At 42.7% G+C, this 26,746-nt stretch overlaps 1 protein-coding gene across 1 annotated transcript; it reads right to left on the bottom strand.

The window, feature by feature from the left end:
• Window positions 1-17,779: 17,779 nt before the first annotated feature.
• On the bottom strand, window positions 17,780-25,034 carry trhra (thyrotropin-releasing hormone receptor a). Its single transcript, XM_040166032.2, has 2 exons — window positions 23,904-25,034; window positions 17,780-20,714 (listed from the first exon to the last, which is right to left on the bottom strand). The coding sequence occupies exons 1-2, from the start codon at window positions 24,708-24,710 to the stop codon at window positions 20,271-20,273; spliced, it is 1,251 nt and encodes a 416-aa protein (XP_040021966.1). The 5' UTR covers window positions 24,711-25,034; the 3' UTR covers window positions 17,780-20,270.
• Between the last annotated feature and the right edge of the window lie 1,712 nt (window positions 25,035-26,746).

The following is a 26,746-nucleotide window of genomic DNA, read 5'->3' as shown; positions in this document are numbered from 1 at the left end:
TGCACATTAGGCGTATTCATCGATGGGCTCCTCACGGCACATTATGGAGTTCATTCACTGAGGAATAATGCATTAAGAGATAATGAGCCAAACTGTTCATGAAACAACAGCTATTGTAAGCACAAAGATAACCACAGACTAACGCAATGTGCAATTACCCACTCTCTTTTTGGCTAATTGCAAAATCTTCTTTTGGTCTACACAGTAATCCAAGATGGAAAATGTGCATTTTGGTCCTTTAATGTTACTTATTGATCACTGTCAAAACTCTCAAAATAAATCTAAGCGGTTGTATTTGCTGAGGATTATATGCTCTGGTTTAAAAACGTACCAGTGTGACGTTCCTGATGGATTTTAAATCCCCCAGAACCAAACAGGTTTTCCCTCTCGTCTGTCCGTGTCCAATGCCTTTTGTGAGGGAGCAATTAAAGTGTGTCTCTGTTCATTCTACAGGATGACTTGTTCATGCCAAGATTACCCGCCATAATCAATACTTCAGCTGTGATGTAGATCTCAGGCCTCAGCACACCGAGGATTTATTCAACAACGACTTGTGGGGCTTTTGTGGACAGTCAACCTCAAATAAAACAAAAGGAACTCACGTAATTCTCACAGCACCCACAGAGAGTGACACACACTCAAATTTGCATTCATTGACATTATGTAATATGCTTACATTTGGTACAAAATTGCACCTTTCTATGCAAATGAGATGACACAAAGATGAGGTCAGACAGCGTATTAGTTGCATTGAATATATGTACACGATTCAGCATCTTCTCAAAAGGGTTTCATGCCCAAAACTTGCAATGCAGGATCGACTGATATTTTTTCTTTTTCTGTCCTGCACCAAATTCCGACATCGTTTTTTTGGCAACTTTATTGAATGACTGGGTGAGAAAATACAAAACACCAATCAAATCTAGATTTCCCTGGCGTGTTTGCAAAGTGGTCTCATAGATAATTGCATGTCCAAGTAAAGGGCATTCATGGGGGTGTGAAAAATGGTGAAACTGTCATTGCTTCACTCTTTGTGAATTTGCCCATGAGAGAGCCACCCCTCGCCCCGCCGCGCAGTATGGAGCAGGTCCGCTGCAAAGAAACTCACAAAACAACATTTTTAAAAGCCGCCCGTCGGGATTTGCCGGTTGCTGCATATGTCACACGCAGTGGGAAGTGTCCGTCTTGTTTACGCAGAGAGGAGGATGGAGCTCGCCACGGCCAGCTGCGTTTCGCCACTTCAGCAGATCCAGCGCACTTCGCCTCTCTCGTCACTCATTTCCCCCTGCTGCTGGCAATACGCTCTCTCGGTTTCCCTCTGCTCCTCTTTTCTGCATTCACAGCCTTTTTCGATCATAGTTGGAGTAGTAAGAAACATTGTCGAGGTGTGAAATCCAGGAGGCTCACTTTGGCTGACGCTGAATGGCGCTCAGGTGTATGAGGGCCTTTTAGCGGGTCTCCCTACCAAGCCTTGAACTGCTCTTAGGTCTTGTCATTGCAATCACACTGCCATACTTTTCATACAGCAGTGGAGTGGCCAGACTGTATCAAATTCAAGAAGCAGCGTGCGGTTGCAGATTCCACGTCTTTATTTTTTTAATTGTGTTTATTAACTGTTAGAATAGCTGCAATAACGTAATGTGAGAGTGAGCAGAGCGCAGATCGCCTGCCCCCTCTTTCAGAGATAACTGTGCATGTCATGTCACTCGATAGAAGATGTCTGCGCTTAGAATCTCCAGATGGCCTCCTGGTGACTTGTCGGACAAAATTATATGTACCGGGAAAATAGAATATTGTGGTGCGTATCCAATGGCGATTACCGGCACTTGGATATGCAAAAAGCCCCTCTGTTTGATTATGTAATGTTTCAACTATTTTTTTAAGCACCGCAAGATGAGACGCAACGTATTGATCATTTCACAGGCAAAGTGTTTCAGGGAGAAAACATCTAAACACAGGGCAAAAGAGACGTTCAAACAATAAACAAGCTTAAAATAGAATGCAGCTTCGATAATAGCATTAAAATATGATTGCCACTTTATCATTTTGCGTTAGTTTTGAGCATCATCAAGAAAATGTAGGATGGTAACATCAATAGTGTCTGTTTTTCTCGGTTTAGGGCACAAAATCACACCACAACAGCTTGGTGGATGTTAAAATGTACGCTACAATGCCAAGACTCCCTTTGAGTTTAGTGCGAGAACCAACAGCGGCCCCCTGAAAGTGTCACGTTTGTTTGACTGTGTCTCTGTGTGAACTATCTCGTGTCTTTAGCCTACGTCATTCACACCGCCCATACGGCGGGTGGCTCTCAGACTCACTGCAGCGCCGACTGAGCTGCGCTTTGTGACTCCCGGAAAGTGAGAAGGGGTTAACAACAGTAAACTAGTGGCACTCAACTACAATTTGACCTGTAGCCACATCCATTTGCACATGAACAAAGAAATGTTGGTGGTATCGTTAATGAGCTCCTTTTTCTCCATGTTACCCCAAAAAAGCAATCTGAAAAGAGTTAAGGTCAGCGGGCACATTTCTGTCGACATGGCTGTCTTCAGCGTGACAGCTCCGGGTTGACGGGGGAGCGTCAGGAGGTGCCGACCGGTGCCGCGGCAGCGTGCCCGCGTGCGGCGGGCCCCATTGACATTTCACTCCGTCATGCGCTATTGTGACACGCCTCCGCGTCTTCTCAAGCCGCGCTGAAAGAGGCTGCCAGCTCATCTCCGCAAAGTCTCATACCAAAATGGCAAACGCCTGTTAATGTGTACACATTAGGGAATCAGAGAGAGCAAACAGATTAACTACATGCAGCTTTGTGCGCTGCCTTTCATTTGAAATATGAATGTCAAACTTCTTTTGAAAAGCTTTGCTGAAGACGTGGATCCCTAATGGACGCCTCGTACAGTGATGGCGGATAGCAGTGAAAGGCTTTTGAAGCTTCCGTACTGGACTGGGCTCTGGAGTACTCTGCACAGGCTGGTTGAAGTGAGCCGTTATGTTGAGATTTCTTAGACGAAATCGTTTCTCCGCGTCTGCTCACATATTGATCACAGTATGTCCATTTACTCTGAGCTTTGGGCTCGTGTGGACACTTGACCGTAGTCTCACGTCCTCATGCCAGCGAGCATTGATTGATACTTTTTCTATTGCCGCCACTAAAATCACTGGGGTGTAGCAGTGGCAGACCTTTTCCCTGTCACGCCATCCACTTTGACAGTAGCTGAGGCGGAGACAACAGCCCCCCCCTCATCCAGCTGCCCCCCCGTGTCATAACTCACCACCGTGGTGCAGGATTGGCACTTTGTTGCATCTATAGGGGATTAAATTAGTGCTCTGGTTGCCATGTTCAGAGTGAGGTAATGCATTCTACCGGGCTGCTCCGTCGTTGTCTCCTCAAGCTCTATTTAGGTAGTTTTTATATTTTACATTTATTCCGACACCAAGCAAATGCAGCACATGTTCCATTACAAAATGTACACATTTAAATTATATTGCTGTTAACAAGGGAAATCTTTGAAAATATTCTATGCTTATACAATTTGTGCGACTTGTACTTGTACGTCATCTCTCTAGTTTTCCCATCACTCAAAGCCTTTTTATCTCGTCCATTCCTACACTGATGGCAGGGGCTGCGCTGACGGAACCACCTGCCAATCAGGACTATATAACATTCACAACCGTTCACTCAGCAGCACTTTGGGGTTATGTGCCTTGCCCAACACATTGAATCTCTAATAAATCAATGATGATGTTACAGACAAAACCCTTTCTTGAGCAAAGCTGAGCGTGTTCAAACTTCAGCTTTGAAAGTCGGATCACTCCGTCCAAGCCTCGTAATTGATTTTCTGTCCGCCGAGTCCTCCCTCTGCCTCCTCTCTCTACAGCTGCCTCTTATATCCGGCTCTCTTTTTATTCCCTCTCTCTTCGGCTACTTATCCGCCTCTGTCTGTGCTCACCATCTCACTCAGACATGCAGCCGGCCCGTCCTCATTAATCAGCCGTGTAGGCAGCATGGAGAAGGAGGGTATGTTAATGCTCTCTGTCAGGAGCCTGCTGTACCTCGCTCACGCTTGCCTGCCTCCCCACCTGTTAGCCTCCCTGCCTTGCTCCCTGCCTCCCCTCCCGTCTCCCGCTCTGCCTGTATAGGTGGCCATGCAGGGTTTAATGAGCCTTAAAGGACAACGGTTTGCACGTGCAGACTCGCTGTCCTTTTGCGTCAGGCCTGCAACCTAAAACTATTCTCTAGTCTCCCGGCTTGTTTGCCCCCGTTGTCTGCAGAGATTGGGGCGGTATGATCCTAACCGATGTAATTTTGCTAATGACAAGTGACAGGCTTTGTTAAATAGCGATCTGTAATGTGTAACGTGTAATCAGTAAAATGTGAGGGATGCCGTTTATGAGGTGCCTAATGGAAAAGGTTAAGCATCCTCCCTAGACAATGTGGGATCAGCGTATGCAGACAGCCTCAACCCTTCAAAAGAAGCTATCTTGAACCCCAAAATAACTCCCCACATACCTCAGGCACCACTGGAGCCACTGAGGGGAGTAGATGGGCGAGGTGAGTGTAAGCTGCTGTGGGCATGAAGACTCAGCTGGAGCGCATAGAGTAGCACGGACCTGACAGTTATTTGCTTGTTTCCTCCCCATCCCGGCTGTCAAGCTGCATCACACCTTTACCTGCTGGTCTCCGGACTAAAAGAGAGTGGCATCGCCCCCGGAGGTAACTGTTCATAGCAAAGAAGATAATCAGATCATCGGAAAAAAACTCGGTTTTGTGACGCCGCTACCTACTCAGAGCGATGTACAACGTTGAGTTTGCTGTTTTTGAGTAGACGGGCTGGACTTTTCCACTGAGAGCTGTGTTCAGAGCTTTCAAGAGAGAAGGGTTTCTGCAATCGCAACAGGAAATATGGATTCTAAAAGGTTGCCTTGTTAAGCCGCGGGTTGCCGTGTTAAGCCGCAGGTTGCTGTTAAGTCAGTGGCTTTCAAAAAGGTTAGGATGCTTTTCTGGCTCTCATGCTGATACATTGTTTGGCAATATAAAAGGTGTACAAGCAACCAAGGGTGGTCCCTCAATGTCAGATGCCGAGGCATGGAAGCACAGACAATGTTAAAGATATTGAGTCAATAATATATTGTGGATAAACAAGTCATCTAAATCAAGATTACTCCATTAAACTGGTTATAAAATTAAGACAAATATTCTCAGGCATGTTTGAATAAATAATAAAATTACTGTGACACATTAAGTTGAACATTTGATCGACCGATTTATTCAGATGATGTCTAAATGTCTAAATGCATTATACGAATGGATGACACGAGAGTGTCGGAGAGGTAAACATGAAAAGAATCTTAATTCGCTATGAATGATTAGAGTAGGGACTGTAAACACACTGTCAGTGATGAGGCAACGCAGCGCATCTTTTAATTATGTTGTTTTATCAATACAAAGACAGCGTAACACCTCGGGCCCTTTTAATCTCACCTTTCATGCATTTCAATGGAGTAGAACTCAAGAACGTTTAACACTGTCTTGACAGAGAAGTGATTCCAAGAAAGGGCTCATGCATTTGTTTTTCATGTGTGAAAGAACCAAAGAAACATAATAATTTTTTCAAATGGACCTTTTACAAACTACATATTTACAGTATATTTACAATCATCATTTGGAAAATTCTGTTTCACCAGTGACATTGCTAAGGCATATATTTCCAATGTAAAATATGCTTCCCTTAAAAGTACATCGACACGGATACGGAAGCCACGTGCAATCTATATTCCATCACTTGTTCAGGGTGTAGTGTATTTTCACACAGATGTGTTCACAACACGGTGATCAGAGGTTACAGGTGAGCAGAGGTTACAGGTGAGCAGAGGTTACAGGTGTGCAGAGGTTAAAGGTGAGCAGAGGTTACAGGTGAGCAGAAGTTACAGGTGTGCAGAGGTTACAGGTGTGCAGAGGTTACAGGTGTGCAGAGGTTACAGGTGTGCAGAGGTTACAGGTGAGCAGAGGTTACAGGTGTGCAGAGGTTACAGGTGTGCAGAGGTTACAGGTGAGCAGAGGTTACAGGTGTGCAGAGGTTACAGGTGAGCAGAGGTTACAGGTGAGCAGAAGTTACAGGTGTGCAGAGGTTACAGGTGTGCAGAGGTTACAGGTGAGCAGAGGTTACAGGTGAGCAGAGGTTACAGGTGAGCAGAAGTTACAGGTGAGCAGAGGTTACAGGTGAGCAGAGGTTACAGGTGAGCAGAAGTTACAGGTGAGCAGAGGTTACAGGTATGCAGAAGTTACAGGTGAGCAGACGTTACAGGTGAGCAGAGGTTCATCTTCATTTGGTAAAAGCAATAAGCATTGTGTTTTTAAAGACTCTCTAAAAAGCTCTGATTACTTGTCACTTTCTTAACACACAAGCCAATTAGGTGGCATCCCTTCCAGGGTTCCTTCCCGATGCTGAAAAACCACCAGGCAGCCCAGTTTGACAAGCAACTCCAGAGGGAGGCGTGAACAGGGAGAGAAGCAGCGGAGCAGTGGCTGAATCCCTAAATGTTAAGTATTGCGTTTTGTCAGTCTGACAAGGTCTTAATAGTTCTGAACAAAGTTCAGTAAAATTGTGTGGGTGCTTCATTTATTAAAAAGAACGGAACCACAAACTGGGAGATAGAGGCATCTAATCTCACATGGCAAGTCACAAAGAGGGAACCATGATGAGATCAGTGCATTAACTGATTCAATCATACTTATCTTGTATTTGGCTTTGGGGATTGAGAACTACAACGTTGTGAATGAGAAGCCCGGCAACCATTAAGGGGAGAAAAATAGGTATTACTTTAAATCTTCATCTCCACTGCTGTCAATGAAGACACGCGGAAGCCACGCGGAAGCCACGCGGAAGCCAGGTGTAAGAACGACATCGAAGCATGCAGGCGCCTAATCAGCGGTTTGTCAGGGCTGACGATATAAACAGCTCAACTTCTTGAACAAGGCAGCACGCATTGCATTTCATGTGAATAAACAAACACAGCTGACATATCTTCACGCAAATGTATTGAGATGTACATTTTGTTCCTGCAGGGCTCACTAGAGCTTTACAATCTGTAACAAGGGAAACTGGCTTCACTCTCGCCGTTCAAGGACGTCGATCATGTGGTGAGAACGTCATCCAACATAACAGAGAGAAATAGTGGTAAAGGGAGGGAGACAAGCCAGACTTTGTCCAGGTAACAAAAAGGGTTTCATTCGCTAAGGTCCCTGCTACACGTATAATCAATTAGATATATAAACTAAACAAACTAAACTAATTAGTTAAATTTAATGTAATATGTGAATGAACTAAATAAACATAAACTGCTCAATCACGTGCACACAGATGGGGACAGATGGTGTGTTGTCACCCACTTTGTCACAATTATTAAATACGTTTGCTTTGTAATTTGCAAAACACAAAGGTTGCTTGCAAAAACATCTTGTTCTCCGTTTTTCATGCTTCTCTTTGGGTAGTTGTTACTTTGATGTAATTGAAAAAAGGTCATTTACACGAAATGAAATAGCAGGGACCTATTGAGCCATTTTAATAAGCCCACACAAAACATCATTCAGTATTTTGCCCATCATGGATAGTTGACAAAAATAATTTAATTATTTTAATTTCAAGAGAAATTTGGGATAACAGGTTAGGACATTATCAGTGGAGTATCTTTTATGGTATCCAGTATAATAGATATTATTGTGTTATATCTGTGACGGTTCCCCTGTATTTCTTGCTTGTGTGTGTCTCTTTAATGGCAGGTTCCCGAGGTGCTCCGGTTTAAAGCTTCGCCTCCAGGGCAACGTGGCCTGGCTGATCACTCTGGGTCTCGTCGACCCCGTCGCCGTGGGTGGATTGTCCTGCTAAAGAGCTGAATTAATGCTTTTTGGTTGGTTAACTGTGAGCGTCGCCCTCATTCGGTCATGGCTGTCTGTGCCGGGTCGTGACAGATGTTATGTATTACAAAATGACATGGCTGTTCTATTCAAACCTTTACATCTATATCTACATCGATGTATGTATTACCCCTTAGTGTGTAGTGTATACATATGACAAAACTGCCTCAGTAGAACGTGTAAGACATGTGGATCGCTGTGACGTCACCCTTCCAGGAGTGACATGAAAAGGGGATCTAAGTAGGAGTGAACGCGAGCACTAACATTTTCAACCTTAAAACAGTAAAACGGTTAATGTTCTTTGAAAACAACACAGACAACCCACACGAGAAAAGGTTGTCTGTTTTACTCCAAATGGGAGCATCACTTAATAAATGAACACCCTAAAGAAGACCTGAAACCAAGACATGAGACCATGAACTCATATATAGTAAATATATAAGTGAAAAATAGATTTTTACAGAGTTTCTCCCTGATCATACCAAATTGTCCTCATATTAAAAAAAAGACTCAAATGACTACTTGTTGGAGCAGCCAAGCTCATAATGTTAATGGTACTGGGTCCGACAGCACGCCGTTTGTATTAACAGTATACAAATGTTGTGATTTATGAGGATAGACAGTTACACAGGCCAGTTCTCCACTCAGCTGAAATTGCTGCTCATGGTAATTAGAGAAGCTCCTGGACAACTGAGGTTGCTTATCTGAAACAAAGCTCACAAAGCTCACAAATCACCAAATCGACTATTTTATTATACGTTTAGAATACGTCCATAACACTGAGATCTAAGAAGTTAATGTATTGTCCCTCCTACAGTCTTCCAACTGTTACGTATAGTCAAAATAAGTCAGCACGAAAAAAGCTGCATATATTCAGTCAAAGATTATGTTGGAAAAGTTATTTCTGGCCTGAAATCCCACCAGTTACAGTAAAGGTCAATCTCTGTTAGAGTGTAATACATTTGGTCTCACCCATGGGTTCATTTTACCTCCATATATACTTAGCCTCTGCAGAAAGAACAACTATGATAAAACACAAAATTATACTTCACATAAAATGAAAAACTGACAAACAGCCAATACATTATTTTTTAACAAGCTAGTTTGCCAATTCTATTTGCTTTACTGCGGGTGAGATGCCACACAGTTAATCTTTGCAATCATCTGTCTATTCCACATACAGTATGATGCAGAAGGAATTTCTGTCCGGATTAGTCTGTGTCTGTAGGGGATTCAACGTCCAGGCCTGAGCCGGCTCCACTCTGACCTTTTTTGATGAAGAATTAACTAACATACAGGCTGGACCACATTCTTGAGACCGTACGTCTGGTTTTTGTCCGAAAATGTTGTTTTGACAGATTACCGCTAGTTACTGAAAGGACTGAAAGCTCACAATAGGAAGATGGATTTTGCAAAATGAATGCGACTGGAGCAAGGCTGCTCGATTGTGGCAAAAATCCTACCCGCAATTATTTTGGCCCATATTGAGATTATGAGCATTTAAAACAAATTTTGGAAACATTGGAAATAGCGTCTCGCTTTACAGTGATGTGGTTTCACTGAAACACAAATCAGACGTCCCTTTGTTCCACAAACACCCCAGTGTTGTTTTATCTGAGTCCTTGGTCTGGTTGTGTCAGCGTGCACAACGCTTTATTGCACCTGAAATCTTACCGAGGTAATCTTCATCCAGCTATTATGGGTTGGCCTAATTAAAAAACCCTCTCCCCAGCTCCTGTTGCCATTTTCTCACTTTTAATGGTCTACATTTTTGCTGTGACATTTGGTTTGTGATATTGGGCTATCTAAATACAATTGACTTAACTGAAAAGAGAGATTTTCCCTCTGCTGAGAGTATTTATTTCTCTATTGCCTTGAGGCCCTGAACTTTGTCTTTAGGGGATCAAGACAATGTCTTTATGTCACACCTGTATGTCAAGTTGGGTTCTCCACGTTTGTTTTCGTGACTTCCTCTTTTATTTTGGAATCTAATTCTCCTCTTGTTTCAGGTTTCAGGTGATGTGTCACCAGTCTGATTTGTATTCCCTGATTCCTGAATGTGTCCACCAGTTCCCTCTTCCCCCATGTGTTCATATAGTCTGCGTCTCCCTTTGTCTTGTGCCAGTGTGTCGTCCTACGTCGTCATACCAGCTAGTGTCCAAGATCCATAGTTTCACCTCGTTCGAGTGATTTTTCTTTGTAGCTTTTTTTGTTCCAGCGTCAGATCTCAGTTAGGTTTAGATAAGTAGCTTTGTTTTCCTCCTTTTGGAGTGACTTTATTTTTTGGACCTATTAGTACTCTGTGTGAAGAAACTGTCACCCTATGCACCTGCGAGTGCTGTCTGACAATTCATGGAAAACATAGAAAGAGAATTTATCTTTATTGAGATGGATTTGTTAAGATGGAACTTTCCAATTAATATGTTCACCATAAATCTCATGGGGGAAGCGTGTAATGAGGATATCTTCAACTACAATCAACGATTACTAACCATTCCCCTTTCCTCCTTAAAATATTAATACACAGTCTCAGTTTCCAGGACTATTTTAACAGTTCCTGGTCCTGCCATGCTTCTGATATAAAAACCTTATGTGTCAGTGTGTGTACACAACTACACAGGTTGAGATGGACCTCCATGGGAGTAAATTTGGCTTGATCTTCTGTGAAACACCGAGAGTTATCTGTCATTTACTTTTTGCTCTAAAAATACAGGAAACTGTTTTGAAGACGAGATTGATAACCCTTTAAAACAATTTTAAAAAAAAGCAGTTCATAAAGATATTGGACTGGAATTACCCTTTATTGTTTAGTCACCAAGCCCGGAGATCCATCAACAGTTCTTAGTCATATTGTACAATACTCAAGAATGTAGTGTCAAAGATATATAAGAAAATGAATAAGTTGGTCATTGGTATTGGCCTGCAGGGACAGCTAGCTGTTGCTCAGCAACATTTCCTTCATTTGTCAAAAGGTGAACGCAGAGGGCAAGGTCAGCGAGGCTCATAGCCGCTCACCCACGTTAGCAATATGACCAGAATGTGAGCTGAAAATGAAATGTGCTGCGCTGTGCACACACACCTGACACTGCTCCCATCAAGTTGATAAGGAATGTACACAGCTCAGGCTGTGATAGAGCTGTTGTATTTGTGTGTTTCTTATCATCATGTTACTTGGAAGCAATTCACTTATTCAGCAACTATTCTAATATTGAAATTGTGTGATAATTTCTGGATTGTGCTTTTATTCTTGTGCAAGTATGCCATTTTCTCATTGATAATATTGCCTCCACTGTTCCTGAATGTTATTGATGGATTGTAAAATTTGTATCATGCTATAATCAACCGCTTCCTTGGATTCATACCTACAAGAAGACCGACAATTTCTACACAATTCACTGACTGTCAACACACGCACAGCTTATACAAACAGCCGGCAACCGTCACAAGTCAAACCCCACAAATCATTTAGTTCATAAGGAACAGGTATGTGAGGTTTGAACGCCACAACCTGAGAGCATCCTCGCAGATAGGAGATAAATGACCTGCAGCTCAATACACATCCACATGACACTTTTCACATGTGAGGAACAGAATCTGGAGCGCCAGCTGAGGAAACAAAGAGGCTCTCCTTGTCCTGCCGCTCCTTACGGAGAGAACACATTTCTAAAACAGTTTGCTGCTGTTTTTAACAATTGACTTGATTAATGATTCCTAGTTCTTTGTCGTGGATAATTACCCTGCTTAAAGCTGCACATTGTTTTTACTGCTGAAGTTATTTTAAATTGGTCTGAATAAAATCACTACATGTTGAATTTGTAAATTGCAATTTCTAAGGCAATTTTATCTGTATAGCACATTGCAACAACAAGGCAATTCAAAGTGCTTCACATAAAACCATTAAAACCTTAAATACAAACATAAAGCAATGAGAGTTACAAACAGGTAAGAACATTGATTGAAACATAAAATACAAACAGCCATTAACGGGATAAAAACATTTGCAGTGTAATTTAAAAATTCCGAATTTCAGAAATGGTCAATTAAAGAGCAGAGCAAACAGAAAAGTCTGGATCTGGATTTTAAGGAGCTGAGGGACTCAGCAGATCTGCAGCTTTCTGGGACTTTCTTCCAGATATGTGTCACAGGAAAACTGAACGATGGTTCTCCATGTTTATGCAGATCAGAAATGTGTGGCCCTAAACAATTCAGTGCTTTATAAACCAACAGCAGAATTTTGAAGTGAATTCTTAGTTTGACAAGGAAACCAGTGTAAAGACCTGAACTAGAGTCATGTGATCCTCTTTCCTGGTCCTAGTGAGGACTCGAGCTGCAGCGTTCTGGATCAATAGCTTTGATTGACTTTTTATAGAGATGTAAAAACACTGTTACAGTAGTCGAGTCTACTGAAGATAAATCCAGCAAAGTTTTTCCAAATCTGGTTGACATATAAGTCCTCTAATCCTTGATATATTCTTTAGGAGATAGTAGGCTGATTATTTAACTGTCCTGATATGTACGAATCCATAATTACGCCTAGATTTCTAGCATAGTTTGTGGTTTTTAACATCAGCAAATGAAGCTCAGCACTGACTTTCAATCATTCATCCTCATTACAAAAAACAATTATTCTCAATGCATTTACTCAGCCCAAGTTTTGGATTGTAGTCCCCTGTGATATAGTTATATAGATTTATGTGTCATCTGCACAACTATGATAACACACTGAGCCAATGGAAGCATGTTCTGTTGAACAGAAGAGGCCCCAGTATTGAACCTTGGGGAACACCACATGTTGTTTTCTTCAACTCTGATGTGTAATTAGCTACAGACACAGTATTTTCGGTCTTTTAAGTAGGATTGAAGGCAAAATAAGGTTTTACACGATGTGGTCGCCTTTCTCTTCACAGTAATGGAGGGACTGAGTTATAATTACTTTCCAATTTCCTTTCGAAGAACATTGTATTGAATATTAGTAAATTATTCCTGAACTTTGGCGAAACTACTAAAAAGTAATAGAAGTATATGAGGACCGAAACATAAAATCACAGTGGAAGTCTCCCTCAAAGTAGCTGAACTGTATTTTAAACACAGAGAAATTACTTCTTCTTTGTTTCCCAACTTGTAATTCACACTATGGTTGAAGACCTCCAATTACCTGTATTTTAGTGCTAATTCCTTGTATAAGTGACTTGACTTGTATAACTGAGTTGCATAAATGACACCCCTTGCAGTAATCCTCTCAACAAAGCCTGATCCCAGCTGAACGGCTCATCTGACAAAAACTGGTTTCAGCTTCCCTCCCTCCAGCTTTATCGACCACCGACATGTTGCAGAAAGGCTGCCCTCCTGTGAGACACATCCTGGAGCGCGTGAGAAACAAGCTGTGATTACACGGCTTCTTTCACACTGTGGCCTTTCTCTTTCTATGTTCCCAGATTTGGCTGAGGTGATGGAAACATTAGTCAGAGTGGTTTTATTTTCCCCTCTTCAGGTTTTTTCATACCTCACTTTTTTCATACCTCGGAGCTCTGTCCGTGTTCTGTAGGTTTTGTCATAGTGTTGTTTTTGTAGATTGACCTGACATGTGATTATGCAAGAATAATGTTCATTTTAAGTATACATATTACGCTGGAGCTTGCTTTTTTACCACACAGAGAAACCAATCCCTCATTTTAATTTAAATGTACCTGCTGAACCATGAAAACCTTCAATCACACTCCAAGTAGATATAAAAAAGGCTATAACATAGCAGCCTGATCTCCAAAACCTGTTCGTAAAAATGTATACGAAAATCTTGAACATACAAATTTCGTAGTGATACATACGAAATGACGTCACCTATTCAAAGTGAATGGGGACCTGCACCCTGTAAACACACTTTGTGAAGTCTAACGATGTAAAATAAACGTGTTATGATTGCATTTTTAACAAGAAATCAATGTTAACTTGTAAGAATAGAATCCTAACCCTAACCCCCTCCAAAATCCGGAGAGGCGGAGAGACGTTCACTCAAAAATCCGACATGGTCCGCCATGTTGTTCACTCAAGGGGCGTGGTTAACCCCCGCAGTTCGTATGTATCACTACGAAATTTGTATGTTCAAGATTTTCGTGTACATTTTTACGAACAGGTTTTGGAGATCACGTTGAACATAGAGGTAGTCAGAAATGTAATTTATGCATTTTCTAATGTATTTGCAGCAGTCCCAACTTCATCAAAACTGGTATAATTGCCTTTTCTTCGTCTTCTGTCACAACCGCCCCCTCTATCCCTCTCCTGCAAATTGGATTTCAATTGCAAGAGTGATAATTTCACTCATTAGCAAAGCCTGTAAGCACTACCTAATCACCCAGAACCAAACGGGACAAAAAAAACACCTAAATCCAAAAATAGAACCATTACAGAGATATTTTGCAGTACTGCGCAATCTCCCTGCTTCCATGATTGGTCTGTTTGTCATATTAGCTTTGACAGTTGTATGGCCTTTTGAAGAAATGCACTTAGAGCTTATGTCAGTTTGTGCACCTCATGCATTGTGGGGTCAAGTTCCTATTTGAAGCTTGCCCATCCCACCTATCTGTTGTCACCAATGTGAGCATGCGGTTTGATTATGTGGTTCATACATACGTTTTTTCAAATGCCCATCGAAACCCTGTTTATTTATGCTGTCAAAATCAACCTTTTGTCAAAATCAAGTGGATGTTTAAATAGGCTACATGTAGAAGAAGTGGAAAAGAAGAAGTGACCAAAATGCACCAAAAAAGCAATTAATTGCAGTAAAAGTACAGAGACCCTCATGAGCAAGTGCTGGGTGTCTAACCCCATAATCCCATGCGGTTGCCTTCAGTCAGCCGATCAGCAGCTGTATACTATCTGACACTGTTGCACTCACCGGTTTGAGAGAGAACACCTTGCAATTCTCCCATAGCCTCGACCACCCTGTAATATACTGTGTAAGTTATAGTGATTCGACCAAGTAAAAATCCGCATTTTTATCTGCTTGGCATTGTTTTTGTTTTTTTGTGAAGCCAAAAACCAATGCTTCTGCTCCCTAATATCTTCAAAATGGGCCATTTAGTTTTATTTAAATGCATTCGGGCATCTGTGTCTTGTCTGTAAATGAGACATTTGTAGCAAATGAAAATGTAAAATGAAAATGTATCAGTTAGATCAGTGGTCCCCAACTACCGGGCCGCGGACCGGTACCGGTCCGTATCGCCGTTTGGTGCAGAAAGTACACCACAGAAAGCTTATATATATATTTTTTCTGAAAAATGTTTTACTTTGAAAATTGACCGGATTTTCTTCTAATTATGTGCGCTCGTCCCTCTGACACATTCCCCACGCGTCACCAGGCGTTTTTCTTGTCGACCAGCGAACACAGAGCGCGCGACTACTACCCCCCCGTCGGACCTTCTCGACCGGTCCGCGAAATATTGTCTGACATGAAACCGGTCCGTGAGGTAAAAAAGGTTGGGTACCACTGAGTTAGATGATGTCTGAACTGGTTATCAAACTATTCACAAATATGCCAATTTAATTAGCGATGTGGATTTATGGGAAATGCTGTTTTATGGGAGGCCGCAGAATAACGGAAATATTGAATAAACCATGATGTTAGATAGTTCTCAGGCGGAATTCTTTGATCTACATTTGCGTCGCTCCGGTTTCACATTGCCTTTAGTATGTAACTTATTCAATGTTAGTGTTTACATTTGTTATCCTCAGAAAAACTGCTTCTTTGTCTGAAATGAAACATAATTACCTTGACTAATCAATATGATGAGCTTCAATGAGATCTTCATCAAGCTTTCAACGGTGTAGCTTTTGCACTCTTTCATGGGTGTTTTTGTTACAGTAACATAAGAACAAGCATAAGAACAGATACCTCTGATCCAGTGCTTCTAATACATCGTCAATGAGCAAGCCTCGGGGGACGGAAGGAGAGATGATGAAGTAACATGCTGTGCATGCTCCTTCCTTTGTTTTCACGCTGACATTCAGGGGCTCAATAGCTCATCCTAAAGTCACCATTGTGTGCTGATGCGTGGACTCATTGAAGTCAAGGCTTAACAAGGCTTCTTTTTGGAGTGCAGAATATTTCTTGTTACGCTAGTTTCTGCGAATATGTTTGAAAAAATAACTATTTTTAAGAAAACGGTTCTGCCTCACTTGGCTTGGATTGATTAGCGGAATCAGGCAATTAATATCGACACACTGAGGTAGAAGGAAACGCCAGATGTGAGTCCTCTCTTCTCATATGTATGCACATCATGATCCAACCTGTTGACGTACAGCTAGTAGTAAAAGTAAATCACCGTACTATTTACTATGTGAAGACAGAACGGGGTAATGTCTAAATGAGCAGAGAATTTAGTCGCTCGCCCTCTTATACAGGGGTGTTTTCTACAGGAAACGCCATATAGACCCACTCTGGAGGTCTAATATCTTCTCAATCCAGGATAATTACATGGAGAATAATGGCTGCATAAATTGACAGGCATGTAAATGAACTGCAGAGAAGGAGAAAGAGCGGTGACTCACAGTGGGAGCGAACGGTTGGCACTCGAGCACGAGTGTTCATCAACGTTCTTTTCTCATGCAAAATTATTGGCGTTATTCTGACTGCATTACTTCGTCACTTGCCTTTCGCCGCCACTCGAAACAACAGGATTGGAAAACAGAGGCGGTCAAATGGATAAAGTTCATAGAGTGAGGTCCATTTCCTCGGTGCAGTTTCCCACAGCTGAGGCTTTTATTCTGATGTGTCATTCTCTCGGCCACTTCAACGCGGCTCAGTGTCTGATTTTTAACCTCCAGCCAGTAAATGTTTTTTTTCCTGCACCACCACAGGATAACTTCAGTGATTGGTTGAGAATGGCCTGATAAACATGGGGGGAATTGAGCGATACAGTGTAACTGGTACCTCTGTATGGTATTATCCCATGAAGGGAAGTGTAAGCACAGCTCGTTGAATTTCAGCAACCTTGAATCAAACGCATAATGTCCATTTTGCACATAATATTTCCACCCACTAGAAGGTCCTGCCCACCGGTTTGTCTAATGGATCAATCATCTTTTCACACAGAGTGGGTCTTTAAAGGCCAAAAACTAAATGTTGAGGATATGTTTGTTGCATGAGGACAAATGCAATGTCTGAGAGAGACAGAGACATTTTGTGTCATAACTCAACAGCAAATAGGAGATTTGAATCAAATATGCTCTCTATAAATTTAAATTTGGAAAGTTGAGAGTCACAGAAATACCACTTTCTTGAATTCTGAGTATTTTTTGTCACATAAACTGATTCTACCTTGAAACTATAGTGCGTGTGTGTATGTGTGTGTGTGGCATTCAAATTTACGACTGGAGGGCGCGCAGCAGATTAAACGTTACAGCAGGTGTCCATTAGTGCCTCTGTGTTCGAGGGACATTCTCTCCCAGCACGTTAAGCTGTTTAGCATCACATGGATGCTTACTGTAATATATCGTCCAGCCTTAACGTCTAACCAAATTGAGGGAGGTTTAACGAGTCGGATATTGCTCGAGCTTAACATAAATCGCGCCGGGGTGTCATGTTATTTGTGATAACAGTAAAGTTGGCCTCAAACGGCTTCAGTGAGATTCATTTGTGTCAGGCCAGGCCACCACACGGCGAGTGACTTCAAAACAAAGCCATCAGCCGCTCTGATGGATGTCCCCCGTGTGGTCGTGTCTCCTGCAGAGGACATGTGCGCCTGATTCATGGCGCTCTTGGATGTGGCTCTTTTTTTTTTCAGTCGTGGCTGATCAGTAGGGGTGCAGGTCAGTGAAAAGAGAAATGATGGTGCGAGACAGGAAGATGTTGCAAGAGGCGCAGCGATTATTGTCCGTGTTTAATATGGGCAAAAAACAACACAAAATACAAAACAATCCATTTAAACAGCAAGAGCAGAAAAAAACAACAACCGTGAAACAGAAATGTAAGGCCAAACAAAGCAATGCCTCTGATGTAAATGCATCAGGTATCACATCTTTGTCGTCTTTGTGTTCATCTCACAAAAGCTTGCGTTCATGCTGCGATCTGTGCGCACCGCGCAGACTACAAAACACCTCCCGCACAACCGCTTCTTGATTTTCTCCACTTTGTGATACAAACAGCAGACTTTTTTAATTTTCTAATATAGCACATATTCAAGTTCAAGGACCATTAGCTTCCACTGACTGGTTTAAAATGATAGAAAACACACTGATGTAACAATGGGTCAAAACAACCTTCTTTTCTTCCTTTTTTTTTAATGCACTTGCTGGCACACATTTCAAAAACACAATATTTAAACAACTTCACGTAGCACTGCACAATAGATTTCAAGCAAACTGGCTGTGTTGACAGAAACGCTCACCACTTTCGTTCAGTTTACACAGTTTTCATTCCCCTCTGAGTGCTCTTCAATTTAAACAGATACCTAGCTCAGACCAATAGCAGAGAATTCTTCTTTTAATAGCAGCGTGAGCTACATACATACTGTGGATTGCAGCAACTCGAGTGTGCCACTCTGTCGCACCCTATTTACACGGCCCATCGTTGCTCTGTGGGATCAGAAAAGCGCTGCACGCTCCGAACCTCGGCAATATCAGTGAACTACCGCTACGGCAGTTTTCTGATTCTTCGACGAACAGCCTTTCCTTCTGCACCCCAGAGTTACGTCCCCGTAATCAGACACCGGTCAGCAGCCCTGTGCAGGCTCCTCGCGGAGCATGCAGAGGTTCACGTCGACCACAGCAACGTATGGCTTTGCCGAGTCCGTCCCTGTTAAGACTAAAATCTCTGCAGAATTCATTAGCCCGCAAGGGTTTTTTTTTTTTGCTGACATGGCAGCGTTAAATGAGGCTCTGTCTTTTTTTTGTTACCAAGACACTCACGAAAGGTCATGTAATTCCATGTCCGTGCTTTTTCGAGCTAGCAGGATTACGATTTTACGGTTTTGTGCGTTTGGATTCATCTGAATGACATGGTTTCTGGTGGGGAGGTTCATGGACAAAGAGAAAAGCGTAACGCAGGGAAACCTGGGCATCACTGAGATAACATTGTATCCCAGCGCAGGGCAATAAAACCATGAAAGAAAATATCCTTGATTAAAAAATGTGAGACTGATATATTGTAGATGGACGAGATCGTTTGATGAGGCATGACGCCAAATCCACAGACGGAAACGCAGCTATTTCTACCCAGTCATTTATTAGTTGCTGAATGTCACGAGAGAGATACCAGTTATTTCCATCCTCACTCAGCCCATACCCACACATTAAATCTGATTAATTCAGCTCGTGCAAGAAGAGGCGTGGTGGTGGTTCATCAAGCAGCCTCCGGACGTGTTTGAAGAACAAAAGAAGCCAGCTAATCGTCGCCCCTATTTCGCATACACTAATACGACACTATAAGAAAACGTCTCACAGGGACCTTTGGTGACGGCTATCTACTTCCATCTATCCGCCATACCTCTACCGCTGGGACAAAGCTAGCACGTAGCTGCGTGGCCTCTTTGTTGGAGTCAAACTACTGGTATAAAGAGCACTTCCGTAGCAAAACTTATTTGTACTGATACAGGAAGCAATAAAACAAAACTGTATTTTTCCTGTTGTGGATAAACAAGGAACGCCCCTGTGTTGTGGCGTTGATTTGAATACCACATTTCTACTGCATGGAACCACATGACTCACCCAGATTCCCGTCCATTGGCGGACGTTATCAATAGGACAGGGTGTTAATTTTGGTACCACCGCCATCAAGGCTCCAAGCGAGCCAAGCCGCTACTAGAAGGTGAGGTAAGAATGCAGAACTTTCACAAGACATCATGCACAAACCCATCACTCAGTAGCCTCAATTTGTATTTTTGCACTCACTTGACAAAATATATTTTTTTAACGGCAGCCCAGAATGGTACGCGCGGTAATCCGTTAATTGTTGTAGTCTGCAGGATGCAGGATACGGGCTGTAGACATTTCACAGCTGGATTCATAGGGATGGACTGACAGGGCTGCTGATTTTACATCTACTGTTTTATAACTTAAGTAATTACACAATTCTGAGTGATTTATTTTTGCTTCAACATCCGTCAACTTTCTGTGTCTAGAAGAAGAGGAGAATGAATGGAAGCAGTTTGTATTTGCTTCATTTTTGCAAATGCAAATGCTTTATTTTTGCAGATGTAACGACTGTTCCTTGCTAATACCTCATCTAATTCATCTACGTATTTTGCTTTTGGCAATTTCAATTTGAAAGAGCGAGCTCAGGGTCTCCGTGTCCCATCAGTGACCGGATTCAGCCAGCGGATCTCTTTGCTCTCCACTTGAGGTGGAAAGTGTGTTTTGCTCAGGCTTTGACATCACTACCTGACAGGGGAGACTCTGCGAACGGCATGTCCTTGGCACTTGACAGGAGGCTGGCAGGTAAGTAGCGATTTTTCGGGGTGTTCGGCTCGCCATCCATTTCCGCGGCGAAGTGGTCGGGACTTCCGCCGTTAGACGTCTCCTTGATGACACTGTAGGTCAGTGCCACGCTGTAAGAGGCAGGTTTCTCCGCGTGCTGAGGGCCGTAGTGGCACAACTTCTTAAAAGCGGCGCGGAACTTCTGGGACATGGCATTGTAGATGACCGGGTTGATGGCGCTGTTTAGGTAGATGCAGAGACGGCAGAAGAGAAGGAACCAGGTGTCCAGGTAGGCCTTGTCCAGGAAGGAGTTGACCACCACTAAGGTGCGGTAGGGCATCCAAAGCAAGGCGAAGAGGACCACCACCACGGCTAGCATCTTGGTCACCTGATAAAACACAATCACGCGTTAAGATGTGCTGCAACCAAATGGAATCACATGCTATTGGACAATTAATTACACTTTAAGTGTTTTCCATGCACGTGGAGTCGATACAGTATGAGGCCTTCTATGACAGCGAACCAAGGTTTAATGGTTGTAGTAACAATATGTTGTTCGTTTCTCGTGTCTATCTAAGCCATGACACAGCAACAGTGAGCCAGCATTCACAATACCAGGAGCCAGAAGCTAAGCCAGCTAGATGGAAGTCAGCCATCACTCTTTTGGACATGTGGAGGAAATGAAACTGCTGGTGGTGGAGTCCTCCTTTACCGATTCAAATCACCCGCGTACAAAGACGTATTCAGAGAAATTCAATTATTCCACCGTTTTATTTCTGACAAAGCAGCAACACAAGAGAATTCTGGGACCTGAAAGCACACGATCAATCAGGGCTGATATCTCAGAGATTACAATTTACGGGTTGGTGCACACGGTCATGCCCAAGAAAATAAAAAGTCATTCTCACCAAGCCTCTCTCCACCAAAGCTGAGGAGTAATTATTGACTTATATGCAGCCTGAGAGCACAGCCGCATCTCCACATGAACACCTGTTCTGTTGAGTCAATTCGAGTATGTTTAATGAGATCAACACTACTGTTCCAATATTGATGGTGTCACTGAAATTTTGGTTGAATTGATTTCCGGAGATACGTAGTTAGAAATGCTGAATGCTCAGCTTGGTGCTCCTGAATACTGCTACATGTGTATGATCATTTTGTTGTCTTTTTATTTAGAAGGACCACAAATTTTGCATCAGCAGGAAACCCTCAGTGGGATAAACAAAGTCCTCAAACAACCAAACTGGAAGAAAAATTGTACAAAAACAAAATTCGCTAGAAGTCAAATAACTGTCAACATTTTGGACAGCATTGAGTACACACAGCCAATTCAGAGTTGCTTGATGGATTTTGGATTGTCGCTTCCTCCCCCTGATTGATCCCCCTGTTAACGTCTTACTTTAGATTTCTGACCTGCTATGGAAACAAATTCATTCTACAATAATTAACTAAAGCCTTCCTGATGTAAAATAAAACAATATATTGATGACATATTAGTGGCCACAGTCATCCATTTAGCAAATTCACAGGAAAAAACAAAACAAACCAAAATCCTCTTTTTAATCAATATAAATCTTGAAAGGAAAAATCTCATTTTGAAAAGGGGACACACCCAGATTGGCCTACTGACCTTAAGCAAGTAGGCGGCAGGTGGTGTATGAGTTGTTTTAGACGAAACCTAATCTATTATTGAAGTGTGGGGACTTCTTTAAAACACATTTCTTTGTGTTTCTGTGAGCAGAGAAATTTAAAACCCATCGATTTGTTCGGGTCTTTGTCATAAATAACAACAGTTCCACTGTCACAGCCTTTTCCTTCCCCCGCAGTTTTGTTTTGGAGAAAACAAACGTGTCAGAATACAGAGTTTCTACAGAGTTACCATATCATTAGTATCCTTACGCAGAATCTTCTTTAAGTCCAGCGTAAATCTTTTGCATCAATTCATTTAAATCGGATGCCTCGGTAGGTAAGTGAATTGCAAAAAGATCATTTGCAGTTCTTTCAAAACTACAACTTTATAGATTAACACAATTAAAAGGTAACTAGATAGGAGTTGTCAGGTAGAAGATTATTGTTTTCCCAGTTGGAAAATGTGACCATAAACACACCAAGCTGTTCCTTGTTAAATACATACAAACTTATCACTTATCACTTGTTATTTATTCGTTTAATCAATTTCCAACAACACAGAGCGGGCAATTCAACAAAACCCGGATTAGCTAATATGATTACCAGGTGATAATCCAGTAATGGAATCGAATTAAATCAAGTCCTCTCCACATGTATTTTCTGCCGTCTGGGCTGCAGTCAGGTGAGAATAATTCGATTGGTTGGAAGCGCTGCCAGTGTCATCGGTGAGAGAAATACCCAATCCTGCATCCTCGTTATGTCTTGACCTTCAGGTAATGCAGTAAAGCTCAGGGTAGATTGCAAGAATCGTTCCCACGAAAAAACAATTGTGATTGTGTGTTTGTGGGTATGCGTTGGTCAAAGATAAAACAGGGAAAGAAAACCAGCAGTAAGGAGAAAAAGCCAAAAAGCGTATTTGAGTTGGAGTTTAACTATGTAGCTCGCTCACACCCCTGTCATCCTAAGGCCTTCTCCTGTGATCCGACAAAGAAACGCCTTTGCCTGCCACTTGTGCGTCTGGGCCTTTAGAGAATTCAAGTTCACAAGCTCTTTCTATAAAGCCTTGTTGGCCTAAGTACTTTTGTTGGTGGTTTTCTACGAGCTACTGGATGAATTTCTGCATCAACGTTTAAAAAAAAATCAGTCCTGCTCCGCTGAAAGAACACAGGTCACATAAAAGAGTTTTAGGTGCATTTCGTTTGTGTCAATCTGAAGGTAACTAACAGCTGGCATTACTTTGATGCCATGGCAACAATTGAGTAAGTAGTGCTTGCAATTGTGTCTTTTTCAAAACTCCAATAAAAAAGTAACCAAACTGTAAAAGAAATTGTTTGACACTTTTATAAAGTGTCAACAGTTTATCCAATAGGCTCAGTTTGGACATTCTCTTAAAAAACATTCTTAACATTTGTTTCATCACTGGGACACCTGACAAATTTTGTACTTTTTAAGCATCACCAGCCTACGGGTGTGTGCAGTTTTACAGCAGTTCTTTTGGGGGGTTACAGCTCTAACTGACCCCAAACATAACGTGATTTTTGTCACTGACTTTTCAGCCAAATGAATTTGTGTTCCTCTAAAATGTGAATAATTTTGTATGGTGTTTAAATTGGAAAACTCTGTGGCAGAGGGCAGTGCATCGCTGGTGTACATGTTGGGTTTCATCAGGTCAAAGTATAAAACGAAAAGGAAAGTACTTGTTAATCTGGCAATACTAATAATTACTATTACACAGAACTTTGCCGAGTGTAACCCGGTGTGGGGTCACTTACAATGAGACCTGTGGTCAGTGCATTCATGCATTCATGCACTGACCACAACACAATAATGATCACATTATTGTGTTGCTCTCCTTGACTTTTGTGTTAAATGAACTTTTCTCTAATTGGAGGGAATCGAAATTGCCTGACTGACACACACACATACACACACGCACACACACACACACCTGTCTGCGGGAGGCCGCCGTGGTGCTGCTGGAGGAGCAGGTGCCGCTCATCCTCCCCCCCTGCCCCGTCTCCTTCTTCCACTTCTTGGTGCCGCTCTTGGGATCCGAGGGCAGCGGGTTGACGAACAGTATCCGCGCGATCAGTCCGTACAGAACCGTGGCGAGCATCAGGGGGAGCACGTAAAACACCGCGAAGTCCGTGAAGTAGATGGGCAGGTAGTGGCTCCTGGACACCTTGTAGGCGCAGCTGAGCAGCACCACGTTGTCGTACGCCGACGTCTTGGTGTCGGACAGAAAGAGCCACATGACGCAGTAGAGCGAGGTGAGCGTCCAGACCAGGAGGATGATCTTCTTCGCCCTGGACAAAGTGCACAGGAACTGCGCTTTGATGGGGTGGCAGATGGCGATGTAGCGCTCCACGGTGAAGGCGGTGATGGAGCAGGAGGACGCGTTGATGCCCAGGTACTGGAAGTAGGTGATGCCCAGGCACCCCGCGTAGCCGTACACCCACTGCCCGTGCAGGGCGTCGGTGATGTTGGGCAGCCCGGCGGCCGTCAGCACCATCAGGTCAGCCACGGCCAGGCTCACCAGGTAGCAGTTGGTGGGGGTCCGCATGTGCTTGGTGGTCAGGACCACCAGGATGACCATGACGTTGCCCACGATCCCCAAGCCGCATATGAGCGACACCAGGAACACGCTGGCCACTTTGTATTCGACCGTGTAGTCGGTCCAAACGCCCAGGGTTTGATTGTCCTGCACCGACGTGCCGTTCTCCACGGTCACGTCAACCATACTGAGGTTGGCCATCACGTCAAAAAAAAAAATAGAGAAAAAAAAAAAACCCAGGCGGGTCAGACTAAAATCACCAGAACGCGTAAATGGGGCCCCTGGCTTCAAAGCTCGAACGAGCTCAAATTCTCCAAAAACACAATTTCATCCTCATGTAATGCAGGCAAAGTTGGTCCCTTTCACCCAAATGTGGTAGTTGAATCCGCCCGAGGACCCCTCTCCCACAGAAACATGCTAGAGCAGACAGCAGGGTGCTGGTGGAGGTTCGGAGAGCGGGCTGGAGGAGGTGTCGCTGGCAGCTCCGCGCCCTGCTCCCTTCTCTCTGCTCACGCAGTCATGACTGAGAGCTTCCCGGAGAGACCCGCACACTGCTCCCCTCCCATGACGGGGCTCAGAGAGCTCACATGTGTCGCATACAGATGTTTTGTGCAAAAGTAGAACTGATGAAAAGACAAATTAAAAGACACCGACAAGACAAATTCCTTGTATGTTTGGCACATTTGGTAATAAATGTTTCCTGATTCCTGATTCCTAATGATGTAATGATGAAGGATCACACGCACCGTTTTACTGATATAACAATATATGGTTATTCCTTCAATCTATCACGTTGTCTGTATGCTTTTGTTAAGTGTTCATGCTTCATAAGAGTGTTCGATCAATAAAAAACACCTGTAAATGACATTTGAGTGTGTTGAAGTGTTTTTTTAGATTAACTGCAGAAGTTTTTTTTTCAATGAAATTGAATATGTTTCAGCTTGCTTCAACACTTGACGCTACTTTGTATACTGATTCAACTATTATTATATTATAACTGCTCCATTTTAATGGAGATTTTGCCAAATCTTATCCTATTCTTGGAATTTAGGATTTATAATACTGCTCTGCAGATTTGAATAATGTTTGGTTTGGAGTTTGTCCTCACAATGTCCCATATAAACCCTCAAAGAGATATATTCACACTGATGAAATACTATAAAATATATGATATCAAATAATTAAATGATGTTTCACATCCTGTGTGCAGGATAAGCGGTTTGACAATGAATGGATGGATGTTTCACAGAACAGAACCCGAAGTCAGTACTACTAAATGTAAACTCACATTGGTGGAATGTAAATCAACACAATAACCATGCAGGTACAATGGTGAGGTGGTCTAATTCACTGTTTTGACAGTGATTAAATTAATTTGTTGGTTCTTGAACATAGTCAGATATGTATATGACATCATTTGTGTATCGTACTTGCATGTTACTACAAAGTGGTACATCAAATCCTGTTAAGGTCGCTGTGTCTGCAAGACAGGAGCATACGTGTTTGGAAATGAGAAGACATTGCAGGACTATTACAGCAGTAAAGCAGATCACCAAGAAGAGGACTTTAATATCATTTTTAAATGCAACATGCATGAAAGGCGTGACAGCCGCCTATTTGTATTTTTTTGTTTTCTTCAATCTGTGTAATTTTGCGCTGTATACAAAACACGTCACTATTTAAAGTGTCTGATCCATGTATGGAAACGTGGAAATTGTAAATCTGTCTTATCTCTATGTACTAGTATTCTGTCTCATGGTCGTCTACCTGACTCCTCGCGCCTCATCGACAAGGACATGCCGGTTCCCGCTGTGGGGCTGGTATACAGCGTTGCTTCTCAGAAGGTGAGGTGTTGTGCATCACGATACGGATGGGTGGCGTTAGAGCCTGTTCTCCGACTTGAGCCCAGTGTACAAGTATTTTCTCATGAGGCATTAAGTCACTGTCACCTCTGTATCGATTGTATCGCACTACGCTGAGTCAGCGGAGGGCTGAATGAAGGGTTGAGGTGTGAGACCGTGAGAGGTCACCACTGCTCTCAGCCAGTAAAGAGACAGAATCCCACAATTTAAAGGAGTAATTTGGTGATTGCTGCCAGTACAATTAGACTGTATATGCATGCTCTTGGAAAAGAGCGTGCCAATTCCTTTTATTTAAATGGTGATGCTTTTTATGATTCATTACTGGCGCAATAACAGTCCAGGGAGAGTCATTTCGTTTAGTTGCCCTATCCAACT

Source organism: Gasterosteus aculeatus, chromosome 20 (genome assembly GCF_964276395.1).
Source record: "Gasterosteus aculeatus chromosome 20, fGasAcu3.hap1.1, whole genome shotgun sequence".
Classification (NCBI taxonomy): Eukaryota; Metazoa; Chordata; class Actinopteri; order Perciformes; family Gasterosteidae; genus Gasterosteus; species Gasterosteus aculeatus.
Note: the sequence above shows the minus strand (reverse complement) of the source record. Positions and strands in the feature narration are given on the sequence as shown.

Excerpts from the sequence above, each read along its gene's own strand:
- trhra (XM_040166032.2), bottom strand. The coding sequence starts at position 24,710 with ATGGCCAACCTCAGTATGGTTGACGTGACCGTGGAGAACGGCACGTCG. Across the intron at positions 20,715-23,903 it reads CGGCGGCCTCCCGCAGACAG|GTGACCAAGATGCTAGCCGT; the intron begins GTGTGTGTGTGT and ends GTGTTTTATCAG.